Source organism: Penicillium chermesinum (assembly GCF_028974085.1).
Source record: "Penicillium chermesinum strain IBT 19713 chromosome Unknown utg000004l:1.0-3345178.0:1.0-3348027.0, whole genome shotgun sequence".
Lineage (NCBI taxonomy): Eukaryota > Fungi > Ascomycota > Eurotiomycetes > Eurotiales > Aspergillaceae > Penicillium > Penicillium chermesinum.
The window spans coordinates 1,220,403-1,245,143 of NW_026695314.1; the positions used below are offsets into that span (position 1 = coordinate 1,220,403).

General features: G+C 52.1%; 10 protein-coding genes across 10 annotated transcripts; 5 read left to right on the plus strand and 5 right to left on the minus strand.

The window, feature by feature from the left end:
* Positions 1–42: 42 nt before the first annotated feature.
* N7468_005353 (uncharacterized protein) lies at positions 43–417 on the minus strand (the record flags this gene model as incomplete). Its single annotated transcript, XM_058474650.1, has 1 exon — positions 43–417. The coding sequence occupies one exon, from the start codon at positions 415–417 to the stop codon at positions 43–45; it is 375 nt and encodes a 124-aa protein (XP_058330390.1).
* An 842-nt stretch (positions 418–1,259) lies between these two features.
* On the minus strand, positions 1,260–1,583 carry N7468_005354 (uncharacterized protein; the record flags this gene model as incomplete). Its single annotated transcript, XM_058474651.1, has 1 exon — positions 1,260–1,583. The coding sequence occupies one exon, from the start codon at positions 1,581–1,583 to the stop codon at positions 1,260–1,262; it is 324 nt and encodes a 107-aa protein (XP_058330391.1).
* Positions 1,584–5,005: 3,422 nt separating this feature from the next.
* On the plus strand, positions 5,006–7,243 carry N7468_005355 (uncharacterized protein; the record flags this gene model as incomplete). The annotated part of the gene is made up of 7 exons (XM_058474652.1): positions 5,006–5,041; positions 5,112–5,352; positions 5,415–5,606; positions 5,718–6,310; positions 6,361–6,491; positions 6,544–6,560; positions 6,633–7,243. 7 exons carry the CDS (start codon positions 5,006–5,008, stop codon positions 7,241–7,243), a joined length of 1,821 nt encoding a protein of 606 aa, XP_058330392.1.
* Positions 7,244–7,828: 585 nt separating this feature from the next.
* Positions 7,829–9,580, plus strand: N7468_005356 (cytochrome P450; the record flags this gene model as incomplete). Its single annotated transcript, XM_058474653.1, has 5 exons — positions 7,829–8,074; positions 8,145–8,342; positions 8,399–8,635; positions 8,706–9,458; positions 9,515–9,580. The coding sequence occupies 5 exons, from the start codon at positions 7,829–7,831 to the stop codon at positions 9,578–9,580; spliced, it is 1,500 nt and encodes a 499-aa protein (XP_058330393.1).
* A 507-nt stretch (positions 9,581–10,087) lies between these two features.
* On the minus strand, positions 10,088–11,101 carry N7468_005357 (mitochondrial 37S ribosomal protein mS41; the record flags this gene model as incomplete). The annotated part of the gene is made up of 2 exons (XM_058474654.1): positions 10,088–11,003; positions 11,073–11,101. The coding sequence occupies 2 exons, from the start codon at positions 11,099–11,101 to the stop codon at positions 10,088–10,090; spliced, it is 945 nt and encodes a 314-aa protein (XP_058330394.1).
* Positions 11,102–11,270: 169 nt separating this feature from the next.
* Positions 11,271–12,536, plus strand: kin28 (TFIIH complex serine/threonine-protein kinase subunit KIN28; the record flags this gene model as incomplete). Its single annotated transcript, XM_058474655.1, has 3 exons — positions 11,271–11,457; positions 11,516–12,064; positions 12,133–12,536. 3 exons carry the CDS (start codon positions 11,271–11,273, stop codon positions 12,534–12,536), a joined length of 1,140 nt encoding a protein of 379 aa, XP_058330395.1.
* Positions 12,537–14,392: 1,856 nt separating this feature from the next.
* On the plus strand, positions 14,393–17,505 carry N7468_005359 (putative kinesin family protein (KipA); the record flags this gene model as incomplete). The annotated part of the gene is made up of 2 exons (XM_058474656.1): positions 14,393–15,191; positions 15,248–17,505. The coding sequence occupies 2 exons, from the start codon at positions 14,393–14,395 to the stop codon at positions 17,503–17,505; spliced, it is 3,057 nt and encodes a 1,018-aa protein (XP_058330396.1).
* A 272-nt stretch (positions 17,506–17,777) lies between these two features.
* Positions 17,778–18,928, minus strand: N7468_005360 (uncharacterized protein; the record flags this gene model as incomplete). The annotated part of the gene is made up of 2 exons (XM_058474657.1): positions 17,778–18,804; positions 18,861–18,928. The coding sequence occupies 2 exons, from the start codon at positions 18,926–18,928 to the stop codon at positions 17,778–17,780; spliced, it is 1,095 nt and encodes a 364-aa protein (XP_058330397.1).
* Positions 18,929–20,719: 1,791 nt separating this feature from the next.
* N7468_005361 (uncharacterized protein) lies at positions 20,720–23,011 on the minus strand (the record flags this gene model as incomplete). The annotated part of the gene is made up of 4 exons (XM_058474658.1): positions 20,720–21,798; positions 21,856–21,947; positions 22,020–22,739; positions 22,794–23,011. The coding sequence occupies 4 exons, from the start codon at positions 23,009–23,011 to the stop codon at positions 20,720–20,722; spliced, it is 2,109 nt and encodes a 702-aa protein (XP_058330398.1).
* A 297-nt stretch (positions 23,012–23,308) lies between these two features.
* N7468_005362 (Dabb family protein) lies at positions 23,309–23,725 on the plus strand (the record flags this gene model as incomplete). Its single annotated transcript, XM_058474659.1, has 2 exons — positions 23,309–23,535; positions 23,593–23,725. 2 exons carry the CDS (start codon positions 23,309–23,311, stop codon positions 23,723–23,725), a joined length of 360 nt encoding a protein of 119 aa, XP_058330399.1.
* Positions 23,726–24,741: the final 1,016 nt, after the last annotated feature.

The window sequence follows — 24,741 nt, forward strand, 5'->3', positions numbered from 1 at the left end:
GAACGCCCCCCTTTATTAAGCTCTAAAGCCCGCTCTCCTGCATCATGATCTTGTTCCCGTTGGTTCTTGATTCACTTGAGAGGACGGCACATCGAGATGATGTGGATGTCTTGCCTCCGAGGTCAGCTCCAAAAAGTGCCGCCTGGTGGACAGACCAGCCGCAGAGGTCGGGTGTCGAGGCGGCATCTCCAATGGCTTGGAGCACCCTTTGGCTGCGGCGTCATAGGTAGGTTCTCCCCGGTCACTGGTATTGGCAGGATTGGAGAGGGCCCCTGATCGGGATATTTCTTCTACCGCATTGCCAACTTTAGTGGAATTACTCGGTATTACGCCAGAAACGAGGCTGGAGGGCTCTTCGTCGGCATCTGGTTCGCTGCAGCGACCACGGCGGGTTTCGAACAGTACAGGAATTTGCATGATTATGGTACGTGTTAATAGCTATAGGACAGATGTCGGATTCAAGTTTGAGTACTAGAAGCCGTTGAAGGACAATTTGAGGTTGCTAATGAAAGTAGTGGAGTTCCGTGATTCCGTATACCTCTTCGATTGTACTAGCATATGAATTAAGGAGGCTGCTATAGACCTTGCATTATATACGTGGTAGTGGCAAATTGAACCAGGGCTAAAATTGACTACTATGGTACATTGTGTCTATTGTGTCTTTGTTGGCCAGTTTGTTCAACGCGAGCCCGAGGGTCCAGGTCTCGGTGGGCTGTGGAAAGAAAGCACCCTACCGGTCCAAGTGAGAAAGTATGATTGACTCAGCTTGGGCCAGGGTAGGTTTTAACGGCTACCAAAAGCCTCGTGAGCGACGCAAAGACCCCCGGGGCCATTGATCCTTGGATCACTAAGCCAAACAGGGTTGGAAGAAGAATTGATGCATTCAAGTTGACGAGCGAAAGATTTATAAGCATGCCCATCAGCCCAAGGGTCAGAAATAAGTAAGCAATGAAAGGGTGCACGCCCAGAATAAAGCATTGATGAAAATCAGGCATAGGGGTATTTGAGGCAAAGATGCCCTCCGAAGAACTCCGTATCCTCGGGGTATATCCAGTATGTCCAATTCCTCCATGGCAAGTTTCATAGCTCCAACAAAGACAAGTAAGAAAAGACAGCGATGAAGAACGTCATTAGAAAAAGAGCAGCGATGGAGGAGAGGACCAGGTCACGAGGTTGAAAAAGGGGATATACATGTAGTGCGCAGTCGTAAGTAGTCAATAAATGCCAGAGACAGAAAGCCGCAGTCCAAGGCTTACACATTAGCTTAGGCGGATGTAGTTGCCGTGCTTTTTGCGTCGTTGGTGCTCCTGTAGCTTGTCGCGACGGCCGTTCACAAAATCACAGTCGGGACATTTGAATTCTTGGGTGTTGGTGTGTAGTGCCTTGACATGGCGCTCAAGGGCGCCCCTGGACCCGAAGTTGCCTTTATAAGTGCAACCTTCCCACTTGCATTCGAGACCCTCCACACTGGTCGAGATTAGCATAAAATCTCGGCAGTGCAGCCTGCTATTTCGATGCTCACCCTTGAAAGTCACCTTCGCTCTGAGATGAGCCAGGCGTACCAGATGCTTGATTAGAGACATGCTGGCTGTGAGCGGGAATTGCGTGGCCGTTTGACGATCCTTGAAGTATAGAAATCTGCATGCCACGGCCCAAGACTGGGCCGTAAGATGCTTCTCTATTCAATAACTTTTGGGTATAGTGGCTTGTATCCTGTGCATAATCTCCACGGGCTGACAATGCATCGTGAGCAGGAAAGCTTGTATCCAGGTCATGAGTTCCTCGACGGGGGCTTGTTCCAAAGGAGTCCACAGGCTCATAACTCTCATCATAATAAAAATCCTTATCCGGGGTAAAGTTCAATCCGATAGTAGCGCCCCGCCAGGTTTGGCTCGTATCAAGAGAAGTAGAAGAAAAATCCTGGGAAACGGAATATCCATAATCCCCCTGGAATCCTTGGGCAGGTTGAGATGTTGGCACCTCATCAAACACATAACTTTCTTGGAGTCCTGGTGGTGGCCTGGTTTGACCTGTGGCATATCTGACAGAGAGGCTCTGTTGGGTTCCTAGTCCAGTCCCAGGGAGAGGGGTATTCCGAGGGATTGGCGAACCATCAATATTCATAGCTTGGATACGTCGTCTCTTATTTCCCGTGGCCGCTTGTTGAGTGTGAAGACCAGGCATTCTGTCTTGCAACTTGCCGCTCTATACCAAGAGATAACTTAGATCTTGCTGGTTAAGAGAGTAAGCTATACGCTCTTACACCCGTGGAGGGTGATGGTCCAGGACCCTGCGTCAATTCAGATGAGCCAGGGCTTCGTATTGAGGAGTAGCAGTAGGGAGCGTCCAACGGCTACACTTTATGACGTTCTTCACGACTGTAATATAGCTGTTTCGGCGGGGAGGATCGACGGTGATAGGAAATCGGACAGCAATCTAGGCGGGTATCAGTCAGAACAGTTGGAAAAATAGTACAAGAGGGATGGATGTCTAGACACTAACAGGACATGAGGGAAACCTCAAAGCAAATTGAAGGTGAACAGTAGGATAGCATAGAGTGACCTGAGAGGTCGGCCAATAAAGGAACGGAAGCGTGTGCGAGATAGATACAGTCAATCGATTTTAGGTATGGGGAAGACGGATTTTTATAAACTGGTACCAAAGCTGCCTTGCCAATCAGCAAGCCCGATGCCCAACATCCGAATCCGCTTGATTAGATATGATGCGCCCCCTTGTAAAGTTAGTATGGGGTGACTGCATTTAATCCACCTGGAGAAAGCCCCAGGGGGTGATCAGCTGGAGCCCTGGAGGGTGTGTGCGTGCTGACCAATGGAGAAGTGCTTATCCATGGATGTGGCCCCGGGCAGAGCAGCAGATGAAGTACTTAGTACATGATATTGACTACAATGGGTTTGGTCAATTCACTTTTGCCACAGCAATTCTCCGGTAGGATTTGGCTACGAACAATATGCTGAAGAGCAAAGCATGCCATCATATATGTTAGAGATACCTCTCCAAGTAAACCTATGAGACAAAGCTGGCAATCGTAAGGAGAGGGAGGCATGGCAAAGCTGCTAGGAGAGGTTCCCAGGACTTCTGGTCAAGTATACGTTGATTGATCGGTGAGTTTAAGTTCACCCGAGTGACCACTGGGTGGCCATTCGCCCTGATTGCCATCACTTTCAACCCAAGTTCCGTGTCCTGCATTTCCGACCCGGGTAAAGCGCTCAGGCGCCGACCACCCGATGTATGCGACGGAGACGCAGAGGAAAGGGGCACGTATCTGGACTACTTGCGGTTGTCGGGGGTAGTGGGTCGCCGCGTTGGCGCGGTTTATACAGTGGACCTGCTGATGCAAGAATAATTGGCCGGCTTCGAGTTGGGACCATCACGATGTGCAGGCCGTGATCCGTGTGGCGCCAAACTGCGCCAAACTGCGTCAAACTACCAGAAATAACAAATGCCGCGGCAGATCCAGCACCCTTGATGGATCTGATAGAAAAGTGGTATATACGGCTTATAGGGACTGTCTCCAATAGGAAGATAATTAGCTCTAAATGGCTGAATCGTGATCGGGCCCGCGTCAAGCGACGATTCCTCAATATCTCGGCCTGGGAGAGGTGGGTCTACAGCATATCACATCCGGGTGTAACTATCAGAGAGAAAGAGATGGGATTTCCAACTGGCGCTTAGAATAAGCCAGAGAATATAGGCAGGATACCCAATCCAGGACTGCTGGCTGCGCCTCTCCCAACAACCCTAGGGTAAGGGACTTCAGCGTTCGTATCCCCGCTGTTAGAGCCCGGGAAGTGAAGCGCCCTTGGGCAGCAAAGCTCAGCTCCTTTGCCACTGACCTTTTTCAAACAGCTCTCCCAGATCGGTATAGTGCGGCATGGATCAATAGATTGTGAGCCTGAAGCCTGAGACCAGTGGTCAAAGCCTTCCCGCTCTTAGGCGGGAAAGGTTCATTGCCTCGCGGGTGAACTGGGCAGCAAAGTCGATCGAGTCAGAAGGTGAATGAACGGCGATAATGTTTCGGATCCCGGAGGTTTATCCTATAGGTCTATAATTAGAGCTGAAGTGTCGAGTCTACCGGAGGCTCAAATGGAGTCGGCTCGTCTATACGTCCAAACCATGGATAAGTTGAACCGGATTTTCGACGACGGTTGGTCGTTTGTATTGGAATCACGGGATACTTCGTCCTGTCTCCAAAACGAAGTGCCACCTCGTATTGCGAAACTAGGGTATTCGTGGCATCGAACCGACTGCATTTACGTGCCTACTGGCTCCTCAGGTACGGTGTACTAAGTTAGCTTGAACCCATTGAAGACGTGATTCCCCTAAAGTCATACCGAAGCTTGCCATCGGCCGCCTCCACGGTCCAAGCCTCTGGTTAGTATCTTGAGAATGCCGGTCATGTCTGATAAGGAAGGGCTATCAAACACCGCAGCACCAATATTGCGCTAACATTTGAAATATCTCTGAAAGCTATTGAGAGACGTGGGTTCTTTGGACACCCGGGACGGGTTCCTGAACCATAACAGGGCTCGCTTGACATACAAGATAGGATAGCATGGGGCTTCCTCACAAACGGCGGGGCTCATACTCGTTGACACGATGTCATATTCATCTTATGTTGATTCAAGGAGGCCGCCATCATATGTAAAGTGTTAGGGAAATTTTGGCAATTATTCTCGAATGGAGCGGGTGACGCGAAACCCCGAACCCTCGAAATGGAAAAAGTATCGCTGAGCCTCAAACAGACACCCGCCCGGCTTCCCCAGTCTTCCTCGCCAGCACTTCTTCCCCCGCTAATAGGGATCTGCTCATCAGAAGTTCTTCTTTCTGCGATCTGAAGTGCATGCTATATTCGGTGCAGTACAGCTCTTAAGCTCCCGCACCTTCTCGACGCAATCATCACCGCGCATGTCCTGAGACCTGTCAGCCAACAATCTTCATTGGTTCGTGGATCGAGGCCATAGCCCCGGCGGTTTGACCAAGCAACATGGCACCTCGCGAGAAGAGCTTGAAACGAGGCCCTGTAAGTCTGGAGGTGACATGCACATACACGTCGTGGCTCCGTTGCTAATTGGAGCCCCATCTATCTCTAGGCCACCGCCGAGGCCGATGCGCAAGACCAAAAGAAGCCCCGTCGCTCTCAACGAATCTCCGGCCAGCCCCAGGAGACTCCGATCGACCATGAATACCTTCCTACTCCCATGACCCACGCTCGTTCCACTGCCACGGATATTCGCCAGGAGGTCACCGCTACTCCTCCCGAAAGCCCCAGTCGTACACACCATGCTTCTTCTCCGAATGTCGACTTCTCGCAAGCCATTTCCTCGCCTCCGGGTGACACACAAGCTCTCTCGCAATTTGTCTACCCCCGCGGGCATTTGCAGACGATGTGACAGATGAAGACGCAGAGGGCGTTTGGGGATACCTCATCTCGCTGGATGACAAAGTTAGCGGGGCTTTCGTCCTAAAGAAGCGGAATGACTGCGAGAGCCAGGACGCAAGCAAGGAAAGGGATGGGAAGAGATCGCGTAAATCGACGAATGGCCGGGCGCCCGGTGGCTACTTAATTGGACGTCACCCAGAGTGCGGTAAGCTGCCCCTTTGGATCCGATGGATATACCGGGGGCTTTCATGCTCTTTGCGTCCGGGTCGTTCCCATTTCGCTTGCTATGCATATACTTGAGCTAATCGGAAACTAGACTTGATAATCGAGAGCCCGACTGTTTCGAACCGTCATTTCTTACTATTCGAGGAGAAGAGAAAGGGTGACATGGTCGCTATCCTCGAGGACCTTTCCAGCAACGGAACTTTTGTCAACGATGCCATCGTCGGGCGGAATAAGCACCGTGAGCTTGAGGATGGGGACGAGGTCTCTATTCTGGACGAGGCCCGGTTTGTCTTCCGTTACCCCCGTACTCGCAACACGAACCGTTTCCGCCAACAGTATCAGATCCAACGGCAACTGGGTAAAGGCCACTTTGCCACGGTTTACCTTTGCGTGGAAGGATCTACGGGGAAGCAGTTTGCTGTCAAGGTTTTTGAAAAGCGTCCTGGTGATTCGCAAAAGTCGCAGTCGGAGACTTTGCAGCAGGAAATTGCTCTTTTGAAGAGTGTCAACCACCCTAATCTTCTTTGCTTGAAAGACACGTTCGACGAGAACGACGGAGCTTATCTGATCATGGAGTTGGCACCAGAGGGCGAGCTCTTCAATCTGATTGTGAGCAAGTCGAAGCTCAGCGAACCAGAGGCGCGCCATGTATTCCGCCAACTTTTCGAAGGATTGAAGTACCTGGTAAGCAATCCTTCACCGTGGAAGACAGCGAAGAGGCTAATCGTTCCCAGCACGACCGAGGCATCGTCCATCGAGACATCAAACCTGAGAACATTCTGGTTGCCGACAAGAAACTCTCGGTGAAGCTAGGCGACTTTGGGCTTGCCAAGATTATTGGCGAAGACTCGTTTACTACAACACTGTAGGTTCTACCCCCTTTGGAAACGGAAATTGGGTTACTAACTTTCATCTAGCTGTGGCACGCCCAGTTGTAAGTTGACTACAGACCATGTTTCTATCATGTGGAAATGAGTAGGCCGGGGTGGGAGCTAACGTTTGATAGATGTCGCACCAGAGATTCTCCAAGATACCCGCAAAAGACGATACACCAAGGCCGTCGATGTGTGGTCTTTGGGTGTGGTCCTCTACATTTGTCTTTGCGGGTTTCCTCCCTTCTCTGACGAACTGTGGTCGAGGGAGCAACCCTACACGCTGGCGCAACAGATCAAGATGGGCCAGTTCAACTACCCCTCACCTTACTGGGATTCCGTTGGCGATCCCGCTCTTGATCTGATTGATCGCATGCTCACCGTCGACGTGGAAAAGCGAATCACTGTTGACGAATGCCTTGAGCATCCGTGGTTGACTGAAAAGTACCCCAGCGTTACCGACAGCCTCGATGGCATGACGGGCGCTATGGGTAATCTGGACTTCTCCAAGCGCAAGGTTGAGCGTGAGCGAACTTTGCTGAGCAGTATCAACGACACTGGATTCAGTGAACATGCCGCTGGAAACCGGACCCCCGTCAAGGTTTATCATAAAAACGACGCCGGAAAGCGTGTTCACAACCGTCCTGCCAAGGATCAAAAGCGTGAGCCGTCGCCGGACAGCAATAGCGGTCCCAAGGACTTTGTCAATCTCGGCCAGCGAGGCGACCCCGCCCTATACGATTAGTCACATCTTTAATACTGCGAACTGCGAGTTGTGGAACTCGAGCCAAAACTGTATCTCATCACTCTGATTGGTATCTTCGAAGGCACTGTTTACACGGTTTTTGGGGGTGGGGGGGTTGGACATCTGGGTTTGGTTGGGAAGGGAAAGGCCTTGCAACTATCATGTACATTTAATCGTCGAGTACTGACTATAATGGTACCATTCACAGTTTCATAGGAAATTCATGGTATTTGGATCATGCCATCCGTCTCCCGGAAGAGATGTTCACCGACGTGGCGTGATACAGAATTGCTTGATCCCAAACCTCGAAGCCTTGATTACTCAAAATATCGCGAATAATCCGAAGTCAAAAGCTGAATTACCGATTCAATTGGTCATTTCGCAAGGATCGGCTTCCAGCTCAGCCTCTCCTTCCATTTCTCCTTTTAAAAAAAAAAGTTGCAGACTCCAGGGGCAAAAAGCGGGTCTCCACGCGCCGTCGAATCGCAGCGGAGATTATCCAATAAGTGTGCAGGTCCCTCCCCCTTCCACGATTTACAACTTCCCACATCGTCTACACGAGGGTTATTCCTCACTTCACGCGCCATGGGTCTCTTTTCAAGCTTTGTCGACAAGTTCTGCGAGCGTTGCTCGGATCAGTCCATCTACACCCTGGCTGCCGTCGGTACTTTGTCCTTTATCGCTCTAGCAGTTGTCATCAACGTCTTGCGCCAGCTGCTCTTCAAGAGCCCCCACGAACCTCCTTTGGTTTTCCACTGGTTCCCCTTTGTCGGAAGTACTATTAGTTACGGTATTGACCCGTATAACTTTTTCTTCAAGTGCCGCGAAAAGGTACGTTCGCTGCCCGAGAAATACCCTTTTTTTCTTGCAGATCATTCCTAACCAGATTCGTCTCGTGTAGTACGGCGATATCTTCACCTTCGTTCTTCTGGGTAAGAAGACTACCGTCTACCTCGGCACAAAGGGAAATGACTTCATCCTCAATGGCAAGCTTCGCGATGTTTGCGCTGAGGAGGTTTACTCGCCACTGACAACCCCTGTCTTCGGCCGCCATGTGGTCTACGACTGCCCTAACTCCAAGCTCATGGAGCAAAAGAAGGTATATGATACAATTCCAGCATCGCATTGCTTGGTCTGGACTCTGACTTGGATTAGTTCGTGAAATTCGGCCTCACTTCGGAAGCACTCCGCTCCTACGTTCACCTGATCACCGATGAGGTCGACGACTTCACGAAGAACTCCCCAATCTTCCAAGACAACAAGGGTACCTTCGATGTCTCTAAGACCGTTGCTGAGATTACTATCTATACCGCCTCGCGCTCCCTCCAAGGAAAGGAGGTGCGCTCCCGCTTCGACTCGACTTTCGCTGAGATGTACCACGACTTGGAGGGGGTTCGCGCCAATCAACTTCATGCTGCCTTGGGCTCCTCTCCCCCACAACCGCCGCCGTGATGCTGCTCAGCGCAAACTGACTGAGACCTACACTGATATCATCCGCAAGCGTCGTGAGACTGGCGGTGAGAAGGACTCCGAGGATATGGTTTGGAACTTGATGTCTTGCGTGTACAAGAACGGTACACCCATCCCCGAGGAAGAAATCGCGCACATGATGATTGCCCTCTTGATGGCTGGCCAGCACTCTTCGTCTTCAACCATGGCCTGGATTGTTCTGCGTATGGCTACTTGCCCTGAGATCATGGATGAGCTATACGAGGAGCAGGTCCGTGTCTTGGGCAAAGATCTCCCTCCTCTCACCTACGAGGGTCTGCAGAAGTTGGATCTCCACGCCAAGGTTATCAAGGAGACCCTCCGTATCCATGCCCCCATCCACTCTATCATCCGTGCCGTCAAGAACCCCATGCCCGTGGACGGAACGCCATATGTCATTCCTACCACTCACAACGTTCTCTCTTCCCCCGGTGTCACTGCTCGCTCCCCTGAGTTCTTCCCCGAGCCTCTCAAGTGGAATCCTCACCGCTGGGACGAGGATATCACCCCCAAGGAGGAGGAGGACGAGGAGAAGATTGACTACGGTTATGGTATGGTCAGCAAGGGAGCCAACAGTCCCTACCTGCCATTCGGTGCCGGCCGTCACCGTTGCATTGGCGAACAATTTGCCTACGTGCAGCTGGGTACGATCCTGGCCGCGCTAGTGCGCAAATTCAAGTTCACCAACCCTCCTGGTCGCACAGACATCCCTGACACAGATTACTCGGTAAGAACCCTGCCACCTCATCGATTCATCAAGGCTTTGGCTAACACCTGTCTTAGTCCCTTTTCTCGAAGCCATTGGGCAAGTCGTTTGTGCAATATGAAAAGCGCGGTACCAAGGAATAAACGAAACACTGCGGGCCAGCAACACATCTTTGACAGGAGAGACCAAAAAGAAAGAGCCATTTCAAGTTTAGAATCTGACTATGTTAATGTTTCCCTCGACGTTCGCAGAGGGTTAGCAGGTGACTCCGTCGTACTGGATTATGCGCGGGTGGCCGCCCCGTCTCGACGTCTTCCAATGATTGTACCTTATGTACTTTACTTATTTAATTTTCGGGTCTCATGGGTGTAAGCTCCCTTCTTCCGCTGTGTTGGCATTGTTATCAGTTTTTAATAAAACGAGTTCAACGAGTTCACAATACTACTATAGCAGCTGTAGACAGACTACTGATACCAGCGTATATAATCCCTGTCCACAGTTCAGATTGTTACATTTTTATTCAGTAGCAGCTAAGGGTACAGACCCCACCGCTTGAGTCGAAGATGGTAGTATAGTACAGTAGATAAGAAACACAAGAAGTAATAGCGGCCATGGGCTGAGGATATGCAAGAAACGCCAGTCAATCACACCTATGCCCGCTTCCTCCTCTCCTCAAGCTCCTTCTTCGCCCGAACCTCTCTCTGTCGGCGTTCACCACCATCAATCTTGTGTCCCCGCTTGTCTTCCCACATACCCTCCTGGACAGAGATCGTCGCCGCACGACCATGACTCCCCCGCACAGGCAACAGATAAGGACCCTTAATCTGCGATCCTCGGTGGATTTTCATTCCCAGAAACTTCTTCAGCACCGTGTTGGGTTCGTGCTTATACTCCGTAACGCCGGGTAGCAGGTTCACGATTGCCCTCTTCATACCAGGCGTCACGGCCGCAGAAGCAAGAGGCTTAGATTGAGCAATCGCGCTCTCACTGTCACCCGCCACGGCCTCGGCACTTGTGGCCGAAGGCAGAGCCTCACGCGGAACTTCGACGACCCGCAGCTGCGCGACCCCGTCCACGACCGTTTCTAGGTCACCGCCGGGCCCGTAGATGCCGTTGCGGAACTTCTCGCGCTTGCGGATGAGGTAGCGCCGTTGGCGGGCAGGCTCGATGCCGAGCTCCTGTAGCTCGGCGAGGAGGCTTTGAAGAGTTGGTCCCATGAGGTGATCTTGCTCGCGTGCTTGGACATTTGGCGGCCGATCAGGGTGAGGAAGGTTGGGACGTCCGGGACGAAGGGAGTTGGAGGCGGCACAACGGGTGTGCTCTTGCTGTGAAGGCTGCGAATGCAGTGGCGGGGGTTGCTGGCGGTTTGGAGGAGCCGGGATGGCAGGCTGCGCAGCTGCTGTGAGGTGCGCATGGCCATGGTGAGAGAGAGGGGGGGCGTTGCTCTCGAATTGTGGGTTGAGGGTGGTTCCTGCGGGTAGATGGTGTGTAGCCCTGGTCGACAATGGTTCTTGTAGATTTAAATTGATGGGGGCGAGGCGCTCAAAGGTCCTAGGCAGCCGGTCCCTTTTGAACGGTGATCAACTCGATCCCGATGTTGTTCCTGAGAAATTTCCGCCGGCCGACCGGATTAACCTTCTCCCCGAAGTCGCGTTGTACATCATCGATGGGCGGGATCTAAGTTCCCTTGTTAATGCGCTGAGCTCCATGAAATTATTCTCATTGGGCTGAGGAGCATGCTTCGGTGCTACCTTCTGTAACCCGGGAGGTTCGCTCTCCACTTCGACATTTCATGCGACTACTAGGCGGATCCAGCATCTCCCCATCTTCGCCATGGCGGCGTCACCATTTGCCTCTCGATCACCTTCTATGACTGTTGCGTCGCCGAATACTCTCAGATTAAGAGCGGGAGTTACAGACTGGCCACCTCGCCCTGCGTTCACATCAAAGCCACTGGCGAAAGCAGACCAGGAGCTTACAGAACAGCTAAATGAGGACGTGCGACAGAAATATGTGAAAGGTAACGGTTGGTTTCTTGAAAATCGACTGGCGCGATGTACTGACAGACACACTCCAAGATAAAAAATTGGGAGAAGGCACATACGCTGTCGTATTCCTAGGCTACCTCCGAAATGACCCCGCTTCCAAGGTCGCCATTAAGAAGATCAAAGTCAATGCCGAATACAAAGACGGCCTCACCATGGACGCGATTCGCGAGGTGAAATATTTGCAGGAGCTCTCCCATCCCAATGTCATTGCGCTCCATGATGTATTTTCATCTAAGGATCAGAACCTGAATCTGGTTCTAGAATTCCTGCCTCGTGGAGATCTCGAGATGTTGATCAAGGATTCCGACATCCAATACGGCTTGGCCGATATCAAGGCTTGGATGGGCATGTTAGCCCGCGGTGTGTGGTTTTGCCATGAGAACTTTGTGCTCCATCGCGACATCAAGCCAAACAACCTGTTGATTGCTTCGGACGGTGAGGTCAAGCTGGCTGATTTTGGTCTAGCTAGATCCTTTGCAGACCCATACCTGAACATGACGCACCAAGTCATCACTCGCTGGTATCGTCCACCCGAGCTGCTCTACGGGCGCGACAATACTCCGGTGCCGTGGACGTATGGTCGATGGGGATGGTCTTTGCCGAGCTACTCCTCCGCGTACCTTTTGTCGCGGGGAACACTGATCTAGATCAAATTTCCAAAATCTGCGATGCGTTCGGAACCCCAACAGAAGCCAATTGGCCAGGAGTTTCTAAACTACCCAATTACATCCCCACCGATCCCGCAAGCATAGTCCCCCTGCAGGGCCGCGAGTTCTTTTATCGGCAGTTCCCTACCGCAGGCCCGGTGGGTGCCGACCTGCTGATGGCTATGTGTTCGCTGGATCCGCGCAATCGGATCACTGCCGTCGAGGCTCTACGTCACCATTGGTGGACGATCGATCCGCGTCCGACTCGAAATGAGGATCTCCCGCAGAAGCAGAAGTCGGGGGCTAAAAAGATGGGCGATGATCTCAGTCGACGTGGCGGGCAGATCGACGATGGACCGTTCAAGAACGCGGCTCGGCAATTGGACTTTGGCGCTATGAAATAATGACCACGTTTAGATGCATAGTCAATGGCCCATCAGCTATCGTGATAAAATAACAGTCATTCTTTTCCTTTTCCCCCTCCCCTCTACTCGAACATTACGGAAGGCGGGCATGGTGGGACTCGATCTTGATTGCTTGCCCACGAGTTGATTCGCCTCAATCTCCTTCCAATTTCTGTCACTTGATTTATGCCTGGCATATGTGAGGAAGCAACTGCGCGATGCATGCAGGGCTGGGGAACTATTCTTTGCCAACCTCTCAGGCGTTGGATCGTGGCGCGCCGCTGTCGTAGTGAGGAATAGCTGCAGGATGACAAGGGCAGTGCCAAGCTCTCGTACACAGGAGATATCAAGCCCCCTCCCGCACGACCCTATCGCCTCTATACCTGTCAAGTTGCACGGTCCAATTGCACTGTTCAATAGCTCCGGTCCCTCATGATGGCATATTGATGCGGTATCTGGGTAGAATTGCACAATGGTATTTTACGGGGTCCCTTGCATCTTCTACTGCAGGATCGTGGTAAGGAAAGCCCCCATGGATAAGGAGGGGTAGCCGTCGGATACAACCTGGATCAAGCACGATGTAGAAGAACAGAGGGAGACTAGGGTAAGGTGAATCACTAATATAGATCAGTACGGATTACTCCGTAATGGACTGTAGCAATACAAAGCCACACGGCCCAGTCGACGAATAGAGTTCAGGTACGGTGATCGCTGAAGATTTAGGGAATAAGGATCGTCGATGTTGCAGGCACATGGGACACGGCGCTAAGCCTAAAACCCCCCTTAGTTTTCTTTATGGGGAATACACGAACACCCCCAATTTCCTTTTCCTTTGTTTGCTCCTCCATTCAGTAGCCCGACTATCGGGCTCGACTCCACTGCGCTTTGAAGAAAGCCACTCGATTCGCCCCCTTTTTTTTCCTGGCTTTTGGGCTCTGACCAACTCCCCCCTCCACTCCCTTTCCTGTTACTCCTGCCATTGGTCTGAGCTTCCCAGGAAGGAGCGCGCCTTGACTCCTTCAAGGTTTAGACCGTGATTGACTCGTTTAGCACCACGCCATCAACTCCTTCCCGGACCTGGGGAGCTAGGGAAAGCCAGTGAACCCCCTTTTCTCCCTCTGTATTTCCAGACCTTGGGGCCGATAGCCGGCATTGGTCCCAAGCCGCATCACTGAAACGTTTTTTTCAGGAGGGGCTCGAAGGAGGAGGGGGGGGGGATTCTAGCCCTGGAGTAGACCATCGACGCTCCCAGCAATCCATACGGACATATCATGTACGGGGCAGCCTGTACCACAGCGTCATAATGCAAGTCGCAACTTAAGGAGGGAGAAAGGATACCCGTCCAGATTCGAATTGTAAAATAAAAATAACATTGAAATAACAATGGCCTTTTCCCGTATCTCCAGTGAAAACACTCCATCGGGTCCAATCTCCCTTTAGTGCTTCCAACGTGATTCCCGCTTTCTCCGGTGGCCCCAACCTTCCCTTTCGTCGTTGCTGTCGAGTCCCTTTTTGCATCTCAAGCCCGTCCTCTTTCCAACTTCTCCTAACGGCAGTGGCGCTCCCCGACTTTCACGTTTCCCGTCGCGATCGCAACGAGCGTGGAAAACCGGTAGGTACCCGGCGAACCCTATACTGTCTTTCTTTGAGATCTCTGGACCGTTTGTGTTGAGCAGGCTTGACTAATTGCAGAGTCTGTCAGGTTCTGTCGCCCGTGTTCTCCGGCAATCCCTGCCCGCATGGCTGTCGCGCCTTCTCTTGCATGAAATCGACCTAAACAACCAAAGAAATACTGCCTCGCTATTTTGCCGACCTGTGCAGGCAGCCCTCCTGCCTCGTGCGAGTTGAACACCGCCATGGCCTCCACATCGGCCCTGCCTACTCCCTCGCGAGCGGCTCCAAACCCGCCACCAACAAGTGCTCTACCAACCCTCCCTAATCCCAAGCCTCGCAAAAGCACTACCTCAGTATTGTCGTCGGGTGGGGACTTGCCCCGAGCGGCTTCACCACAACTTTCAAAACTGCGCTCTCCATCCAGCCCGAGACCCCCCTCTGCGGCCCGTTCCCCCCTCTCGACCTCCAATTCCACCTCCAATCTCAGCTCGGTGCGCTCTGCCTCCAGCGGGGGCGCGCCGGGGAGCCCTGAAAAAACTCTGCGCCGGACGATCAGCATCGCCTCATTTCCACAGCCGCCCAAAGCTCCAACGCGCCCGTTGACTGCCTCGACTGTCTCGGGCATATCTGGTTCCAGCGGCAGCGCGAAGCCGAAGCGAAGCTCGCGACTTTCCACCGGCACCACTAGCAGTTACCGCAGCTCCAAGACACCCTCCCTGCTGAACGGCAACGGAGATGGGAACTCCATCATGAACGCGCGCGACCCTGAGGGATCCCCTTCTCACAGCCGAAGCTCTTCCGCCCAAGGCTCTGTTTCGACGAGTGCGACTACGTTCGAAGATGATAACGAGACCAGTGGAGCGAGCACGGTCAAGTCGAGCTCCAGACCGAAGGAGTCGAAGGGGAATGTGATTGTGAGTGTACGTGTGCGGCCGGATGGCAATGCGGGTGAAACCCCGCGCAATCACGGCGAATGGTCCGTAGACGGACGGAAGAGTCTCATTTCCCACCGCGCGAAGGATGGAGGTGACTACTATTACGGTAAGCTTTGCGTCTCGCATTCCTGGCTATGGGCCACTGCTAACGGGGTGGGACAGATAATGTCTTTACGGCAAATGAAAACAATGCCAAAGTTTACGACTCTGCGGCAAAACGGCTGGTTCGGCGGGTCATGGAGGGCTACCATGGAACCGTTTTTGCGTACGGTATGACCGGTACTGGAAAGACCTTCTCGATGCAAGGCACCGCGAGCTCGCCCGGTGTTATCCCGCTCGCTATCACCGATATCTTCTCGTTCATTCGTGAAACTCCGCATCGGGAGTTTCTGCTGCGGGTCAGTTACCTTGAAATCTACAACGAAAAGATCCATGATCTGCTTTCTGCTCCTCCCAATACGAACGGAGGTGCTCCTGCACCCCAGGAGGAGATCAAGCTCCGTGAGGACAGCAAGCGAGGCGTATATGCGACGCCTCTGAAAGAAGAGATTGTTCAGAGTCCAACCCAGCTTCTGCGAGTTATCGCGCGCGGAGACCATGCCCGGCGGACTAGCAGCACCCAGTTCAACGCGCGCAGTTCTCGAAGTCACGCTGTTGTGCAAATCGTCGTCGAAAGTCGAGAGCGTGTGCCTTCCAGCAACTCGCAGGATAAAAGATCTGGAATCGCGCCTGGCGGTGTTCGCGTATCAACTCTGAGTCTGATTGATTTAGCGGGCTCCGAGCGTGCAGCCGATGATAAGGAGCGCCGAACCGAGGGTGCGCATATTAACAAGAGTTTGCTCACTTTGGGCAATATCATCTCGAAGCTATCTGATGCGAAGGACAAGCAAGGAAACGCCGCCGATAAAGAAGGCCGGCACTTGCCTTATCGAGATAGCAAGTTGACCAGGTTGCTCCAGGGCGCGCTTTCCGGTAACTCTCTTGTTAGTATCCTCTGTACGATCCAATTGGTATCTGGAGTGAACGCCACGTCTGGCGAAACTATCAACACTCTCAAGTTCGCTGCGCGAGCCAAAAACAGCATTGTCAGCCACGCGAAGAAGGCCGAGGAAGCATATGGTGCCGGCGGCGGCGATGGCAGCCGTGTTCTGCTCGAACGCTATCGCATGGAGATCCAGAGCCTCCGGACCCAGCTTGATTCCCAGGCCAAGGCACAGCAAGAGAAGGAGCTCAAATGGGACGAGCAGAAATTTGAACAAGAGGCCCAGGTTCGGCATGAGGAGCAGGTACTGGAAATGCAACTGGCCCGTACGGCCCTCAAGGAACGGATCGAGCATCTCAACCGTCTCATTCTGAGCTCCAAATCCACTGGAGTCAACAATCATAACAGTCTGTCCTCTGCCTTTGGGCGTCTTTCAAGAATGTCCGGCACTGATGCTGGCACTCGCTCCCTTCGGTCGTCGGCTAGTCACTCTACCCTGGGTGCCCACACATCCTCGATTCGGCCGATGTCCTTTATGTCCACGAACAGCACCGACACCGCAACAACATACCCCGGTGGCTCATTTCAGGACGAGGATGAGGACATGGGTGAATTCGGCGATGGCAGGGCCAGTCTCCAGCGCCAAGTCGCAGCATTGCAGGCCGATTTGAGCGACAAGAACCGATACATCTCGACCCTTGAGCGACGCCTTCTTCAAGCTCGACGGTCGAGCAATTCCCGCGCGTCGTCCATGGGTGTCAAGACACCCTCCAGCGCAACCATTGCTGAGTATCCGGACATGACAACCTTGCTGCGCGAGAAGGACCACGAGATCAACGAGCTCCGGATCCAGCTTGATGACAAGGATCGCATGCTCTCTGCTCTGAGATCCGCTGCCCGACACCGTGATGCCGCTGTTACCAACGAGGCCCAATCTCCCGAGATGAAGAGTCCCCGAGAGTCCATTGCATCGGAAATTCACGGCCCAATTGAATCCGGTGGGGGAACGCATAGAGTGTCGAGTCCCAGGGTGTCGAGTCCCAGAGTGTCGAGTCCCAGGATCTCGAGCCCACGGGCCGTTTCCGCGCCTCATAAGACCGAGGCCACAGACAAGGAGAAGGACAAGGAGGAAGACCGTACCAAGAATATGGATGAAGTCTCCCGAATGCTCGACGAAATGATTCAGATCGGGCATGTGAAGCGCGGCTCGATCGACAGCCGACGTGTTTCTACTGCCGAGGTCTCTGCTCTCAATGCAGCCAGGTCGACTCCTACACCAACTCCAAAGATGCCTGCGCCTGTTCCTCCGGTTCCTGCTCCCTCAGAGTCTATCACCCCCAATTTCGCCACTGCCCCGAATTCCCCCCCCACTGTAATTCCACGAGGTCTGAAGCTACCTCGTTCTTGTGCTTATACTGACGCTTCTCTATTAATCTGATACCCCTCCATCTTGTATATACCATTCATGTTCACGCTCTTGTTTGAAATGCTTTGTTTTGTTGGTCTAGCCCTATGATCTTAGCAGCATTGTATTGTTTGAAATTTCCTTGATCTTTCCCTTCACGATGAACATATGCTACCCGGGTATCTGAGGATGCCTTGATAGAATGCCAAAAATGTACCTACGTCAGAATGAGAATGCAGTATGAACATAGACTTCACTAGATGAAAGAAACCCCCCAGGCTCCCTACAAAAGCACCACTACCTTCCTACGCCGTAATCTCGAGCTCGCCTTCCCTATCCTTCGCATAGACATCCTTGTACTCATCCCACAAGCGCTGCAACTCCGTCACGTACTGCTCATGCAGCTGATCAATATAAGCATCATCGACCTTGTTCCGATCTTGCTGCTGCATCACCGAAATCGGCCTGCCAACCACAATATTCAGCGGCCGCCGATACGGCATCAGCCCAACATCATAATTGAACACCCCGCGCGCATGGAACAGCGGAATCGTAAACCCCATCGTACGCTTCACCAGCATCTGCAACTTATGAATCAACGGATGCTGATCCGAGTCCACCTGGTCATAGATATCATTCTCCCCAAACCCCAGCACCGGCACCAGGTCCGCCCCCGTGTGAATCGCCAACTTCACGAATCCCTTCCGCCGCTTCAGCACCAGCGAAATGTGATACGGCTGCGCATTCAGCGACTCGCGAGCCCCGCCCACAACGATCGTAATCGCCCGGCCCATCCCCTCGTTATCCGCACCGCCTTTCGTGAGGATGTTCTCGCACGACTCCCGCGACACGCTGGCTAGCCCCATCGCAAGCGCGTACTCGCGGTAGAACGGAATGCGGAAGTTCGCATCCAGCGTGAGCAGAGTGTTTGTGATGCCCGGGAAGAGCTTCGAGAAGCCGAGCGCTTCGGTGCCGAAGGCAGCGAAGGCGCCGTGCGAGATGATGCCGTGTGGGTGGTAGCCGAAGATGTATTTTCTTGTTGGGGGGAGAGACTGCTCCCGATGCAGCCGGGCGGGGAAGTATGAGGCGTAGAGCTTCCATATGGGGAGGGACTTGAGGAATGGGCTGCGGCCTTTCAGCTGCCCGGAGGTTGCGGCAGTGGAAAAGAGGGTTATGTAGACGAGGTAGGGGAGCAGGAGCGGCCAGAAGAGTGGAATTGTGCAGGTGAAGAAGAAGATCGTTAGGAAGATTGCGATTGTCAGAGTGTGGCAGAGCACGAAGAAGGTCTGGAGTCGTCGTTCTAGGCCGACGTTGAGTGGTGCCCAGTGGATGCTTGCTGGGGTGAGTTGGGGTTCGAGTCTGGGGATGCTGTGTCAATCGGGGCGTACCTTTTTCTCTGGCTGGTACTGCTGGGACCAGATGCAGGCCCGTGGCCTGATTGGGCGTCCCCGTTCATTGTGAAACTGGGGTGTGGTGGAAGTGGGCGAGTACTGCGATCTGTGAGATGAGATCCAGAGCCCCATGACGTACCTGGGTAGGTTATGCCTTGGCTTAGTCATGTTTCACTAGTGCTCCAGGGCTATTTATGCCCGGATCCATACGTATACTAACCAAAACGAATTCACAGTATTGAAGAAAGGACGTTGGGGAAAGATCATTCCGTTGAACATTATCAATCTGATCGAACTCTTTGGTTGAATAGGCTGAGTCTCTAGAGGCGGCTCTGGTCTAAGAAAGCTTGTTTCACATCATATTAACGCTACGAAATACCTCGATTGTGCCCCCCAAAAGTTGGACAAGTCGATCAATTTCGATCTAGCACATTCAGCCAAAGAGAAGGCAGTATTTATGCACCTAGCCATCCAAGTAAGAGAGTCAGTAGCCCTTTCCATTCTTGCAGCCTCCTGGCATCTCGATTGATTATGCGTATCTTTTCACTTATTGAAGAACATCAAGGTAGACATTTGACTTCCAAGGAGTGGGCTCGGCCCATCTGGGCCTAGACGTGTTCATGAAACGTTCTTCAGGTGATGACGCAGAATTCTGTCCAAGCGTATCAGCTCGGTAACTTCTCTAAAATTGGCTGGTCGATTGGATCTGAATTCCGGCCAGTCTACCAAAGTTCATCTCGGCAGCGCCATCCATTCAGTATAGCGATTATGTTCTCTGGTGGAGCATTTTAAATCGTGCGTAGCTTTGAACTAAATGGTCTGAGCCCAGGTTTCCTGTCGAAATCTTGCGAAGCATAAAGAATGAGAGAAAACAGTTGGTAGCAATAGGGTCAGGCCTTCTATAGCACACTCCTTGACCAACGCCGTAATAATCAAGCAATCTATTCACTGCCCATAAGAGGTGCAACTTTCGTAAGCTTTCTCCAAATGTTGGCGTCCTGTCACATCGCAGTCACTCTATTCCGAAGCCTTAGCTGGCTCTCCATCCTATTCTTCGTCTGTACCGGTTGATGAATAAGGATTTGAGACGGTCGAGCCATCCGTATTGTAGGCTCGGCTTACTGCGTCAGACGGGGTAGATAGCCCAGTATTCTCAGACTGTAGGGGTTCGACAATCAGGGGATGCTCTCTTTGATCCCCATCTTCAATTTCAGGCTTTTAAGTAATACCCCGTAGTCATCCCTCGGATTGCTGATCAGTTACGAACCATTGTCCTCCATTTGGTATTTCTTCGTAAGCCTGTGACGTCTTGGCTCTAGTAGGGCTTCTGAGAATCGTCCGAGAGAGATGACTCTGTAGAAATAGGCGTCGGACCAAGAGATACGGGTGCGGTACACTTCCAGATAGTCTTCACTTCTCGTGTAAAGTGACTTGGAAAACCAGGCCTAAGCCTTGGGATCAATCTAGACTCTCTCGTTCTCCCTCTTTAGTCTGACATTCCACCAAAGAGCTTATCCCACCTCCGTCTTTTTTCTCAACTCCACATTCATAATCGCCTATGCTAACTGTTCTTTCAGCTCTTGTGAGGACGCTTGCTGGAATCATTCCAGGATTTCAAGTCTGTGCTCTTGCCTTTCCTCAGCTTCTTAGGAGTCTTGTCTTGATCCGACTTTTGAAGCTTTCCCATTGACCCGTGACCCTGGGCGGGAGGTCGAGCCGCCTCTTTGCCGGAACTCGCCCGGTCTATTATAGAGGGCTATCTTTCTGTTCTATCCAGCTGTCGTAAGTTGGCGCATTCGACTTTCGGAGGTCGTATGGAGATTTCTATTCGTTTGCAAAACGTATGGAGTTGTAGATTAACTGACAGGAAAAGGCAGAGGATCCAATGTAACAGTATCCAACCAGCCCAGGTCAAAGAAATCTCGTAAGATTCCAAGCTCATCTACTAGAGAGTGAGCGCCTTGCTGGGACCAGGAGTCTGTTTGGTTTCCATTGTTACTGATATTATCCTCAGCGCTAGCACCATGACACCCCGTGCCGTTTGCAGCCTGGGACCTATCGTTGGATGGACCCTGTTGAGAAAGCAAGTCTGGACTGTCCCTGATTGCAGATATCAGACTTTCTAATTTTCCAGACGCTTCCTTTGCAACGGGCCATGTTTCACTCAAAGACCGGAGTAATTGGGGCGCGGTCTCCAATACCTCGAGACACCGCGGGGAAACCATAGAAGCTATCCCTTCGTGCTTCGCCCAAATGTAATAGAACACGGTGACTGCGGCTACAAATATTGAGTGCGCGGACAACCACGTGCAATCCATATTCTTAAAGCGATGAAGGTCGGCGGATGTGCGAATAATTTCAACAGCACTGTTGAAACACTTTTCAGTTGCCTGGCGACTAGGTCGAGTGATCTGAGGACTGGGTCGGTAAAGCAGCATCATGCATTGGTGATGCTTCAATTGCAGCTTCTGTACAGCTAGAAGCGACAGTGAGACTGCATCTCCCTTGTGACGGCCCCTTTGACGGTTCTCAGCTTCCTCAAGAAGAGAATGGCACGAGGCTTCCACTTCACTCTGCCAATGATCCATATTGGTGGGCCATGGAAATCGACTGGGGGAACGCGACACCCGATACAGCATCAGTTTGATTTCAGCCACAATGCGGTCGAATCGTAGCGAATAAATGCATGCCAAATATGGACCTATCCCGTTTTCTTTGCCATTGATTCCAGAGTGAGGCCATTCGAGCGCGCCCATTTCCGCTTCAAAGCCTTGGTCCATACCAGGGAATTCCGCATCAATTGCCTCATCTCTCAGGGTGAGCGGACGGCCAAGAATGGTTGTAAGACTCCGATCGAGTGAATACGCGGACCAGAATACACCACTCCGAATATAGCGTCGCTTGCGCTGTACCTCTGTTTCAGCTGTTCTTGGTCCTATGTTGAGTTATGATTGTTGAACGATAGAGAAGGGGTATCTGAGGGCTGACGTACGGTTGACCCGGCGCTGAAGACCCAGATCCAGACAACTTGCGATTATGATATGTACTAAATGCCATGCATTCAGTCCAGCGGGATGATAAAGGCTGTTCACCGTCACCAAGAGCAGAGTCTGAATCCCTTCCACGCTCTCATGAAGATCACATTGGTTGACATACCGCATGCCAGATTCGAGTAACGGGCTTGAATTGAATGAACTTTTCAATTTCGTCTCGAGCAACCGAGCGCCCAGAGACAGCACTAAGAATACTTGGGCAAATGCGATGGTTATCGGCATATCGTGGCTCCATGACCCGGTCTTGTTGAAGGCATGTACGTGATCCAAGAGCGTGAAGACATCATCGTACGCTAGAAATGGTAGAAAAAGAATCGCTTCAAAAGAGGCCTCCGCATACTGCTGGCATTCAGCAAGCGGAGGAAGATCAACGGCTTCTATTGGTTGAGGGGGCAGTGATCTCTGCGCTTGGGAGGTATTAAACGTGTCAATATGGGATAAGGGCAGCCCTTGAGACTGCGGGGCACCCGCATAGATTAATCGCGCGAAGGCCACTCCCGACGAGGGTCCAAGGTATTTTGGGTCGGTGGCATTTGCCAGAGATAGTAGTCCGACTTCGTGCGCTATTGGCTGGTCCCTAGTGATGCTTCCAGGGACGGATCCTGGTGGTGATTGAGTCACCGGTGATGATTCTGGTACTTGAACATGCTGCGAAGACAAGTCCGGTCTCTCGACCACGCGGGCTGGCGATGTGCGGCGATGTACAGCCGTGCTCTCATCTATATTACCCACGAAGCTCTCAGAGGACGAACTGACGTTCCTACCGCGGGCTTGTTCGTATCCCTCGAGCTCTTTCACTCGGTTCTCGAGATAGTATATGCGACTGGGTACAGGTCAATGGGGTATCGTAGCAGGCTCCAAGCCATGCTTTACTTACCTACGCGATAGGCTATGAGATGTCACTCCTTGGAGGCAATCGGCTCCGGCCCGAGAACAGTTGGCGCAAGCGGGGAGCTGCCCGTCGCATCGTTGTTTCCGACGCCGGCAGCGAAGACAGGCGGCGTGTCGGCGAGTCATCGGCGAGGTCAGAGATGGAGAAGGGGTTTCCAGCATCATGGACCCATCGAACTCGGCGTTCATACCACGAAATGGCATCCTCAAGTTCAAGTCTATAGAAAAGAATCAATATGAAGACCACAAGTCCTGGTTGTCGTTGGTCTGCGAGAACGTCGGAGAACGCCGTCGGCCCCGCCCCGATGGAGATTTCGGCCGATGGCAATGAACGCTTCGGTCTGTACAAAGCCTCGTTCACAATTTTCCTCTTGGATCTCTTTCGATCTGATTCTTGTTGAGTGTCTACAGTGCCGCATTCAAAATGACGGTTGTACATATGGGTGGGTAGCATATTCTAGAGCCTGATGGCAAGGTTCATATTAACGCTCTATTGAAGTCATGTTCAAGTTCCGGCCTGAAATCACCCAGGAACACAAAGATGCATTCGTCCGAGAGCTCAGAAAATTAAAGGGATTGGATTGCGTCAAGGGGCACCGATTGGTCGTCGGGGGCCCGCCTCTGACCGACCCCATTGAAAGAAGCAAGGGCTTCGAGATTGCACTTCTTAGCTTTCATGAAAATCTCCAGGCGTTAGAAGCGTATCAAGCCAGCAAGGCGCACCGCTGGTGAGTTGGCTGTCCATTTCGACCCTGTGAAGCGAAAAAGGCTGACCATAATTTTAGGGTAACCAGCACATTCATGTTCCCCTATAAGGAGGATCTAGTGCGATTTGACTTCGAAGTTGCCCCGGAGGATGAATACATGTGGAACTTTGCTCCCATTGCTGGCATGAATGACGCTGGTGCCCCAAGTTGAGTGGTGCCACAGCTACTCATATCGCTAGTCGTATATATAAGCTACTGAGTCTATGAAAGACCTGCTTAGCATCACTTCTGATCTATTCAAAATTCAATTGACTAGTCTCCGCAAGCCCTTGGACTTGTAGGGTAGCGTTAGCCTTCAAAGGGAGTGTATTGACTGCACTATTGCTCCGTCCTATACATCCAAATTCCCTCAAGGGCTGAGCTGTTGCCATGATGTTCTTCAAAAGAGTCCCAGAATCTCGTCCCAGTGCTCAAGCTGCGATCCCTCTGAGGCTCGCTTGACTTTCGGGTCCGGGTCGTTCAGGTCAGGTCATCCTCTATCAGAGAGCTGCGTGTTGGAGGCTATAGATGCAAAAGCCTTCTAGTATCGAAATCTTGACCTCTGAGGTAGCCTGTGTCATATCGATATCAAATAGGGCAAATTTAAAGCCCTCAGTAAACGGCCGCCAACGTGGCCGGGGCATTTTCTCTAACAACGCCGGCAATTGATATATTCGTCCCTAATGTTGGAGTGACTGGACTACAAAGTCCTCTTCCAGTAACGGCCCGGAAATTGACAGACACAGCTACCGTACCGCTATATGCGGCAACGCTATTAGCGTGGTTGGAGCGTATCGCAAGAGCCAAGCTCCAGTATTCTGGTGTCTCCGCTGAAGGAGGTAGCACAGAAATCATTGCTTCTCCCTTTATCAAGTAACGCTTCAACCATGACCAGTGGGGATTCGGCGAGGAGGCTATGCCGTGCTGTTTAAATCCCTCGGAATTACTGCAAAGCTTGACACCATGACTGCCAAACCCACCGACCGGTGACTCACCAACTGGAAACATCTGCATGGGCGATGAAAATAAATTGAAGACGCAAAATCGGGGGGCAGGCCGAATAGCTCTCCACGGTCGAGCTTTCGGCCTTTTGCCGACGGAACAACGGACCGGCTGACAATCACACGGACACTATAAAATCAGACGACTTTGGATCCGCACAGGCTACTTCTTACACCAAATAGCATT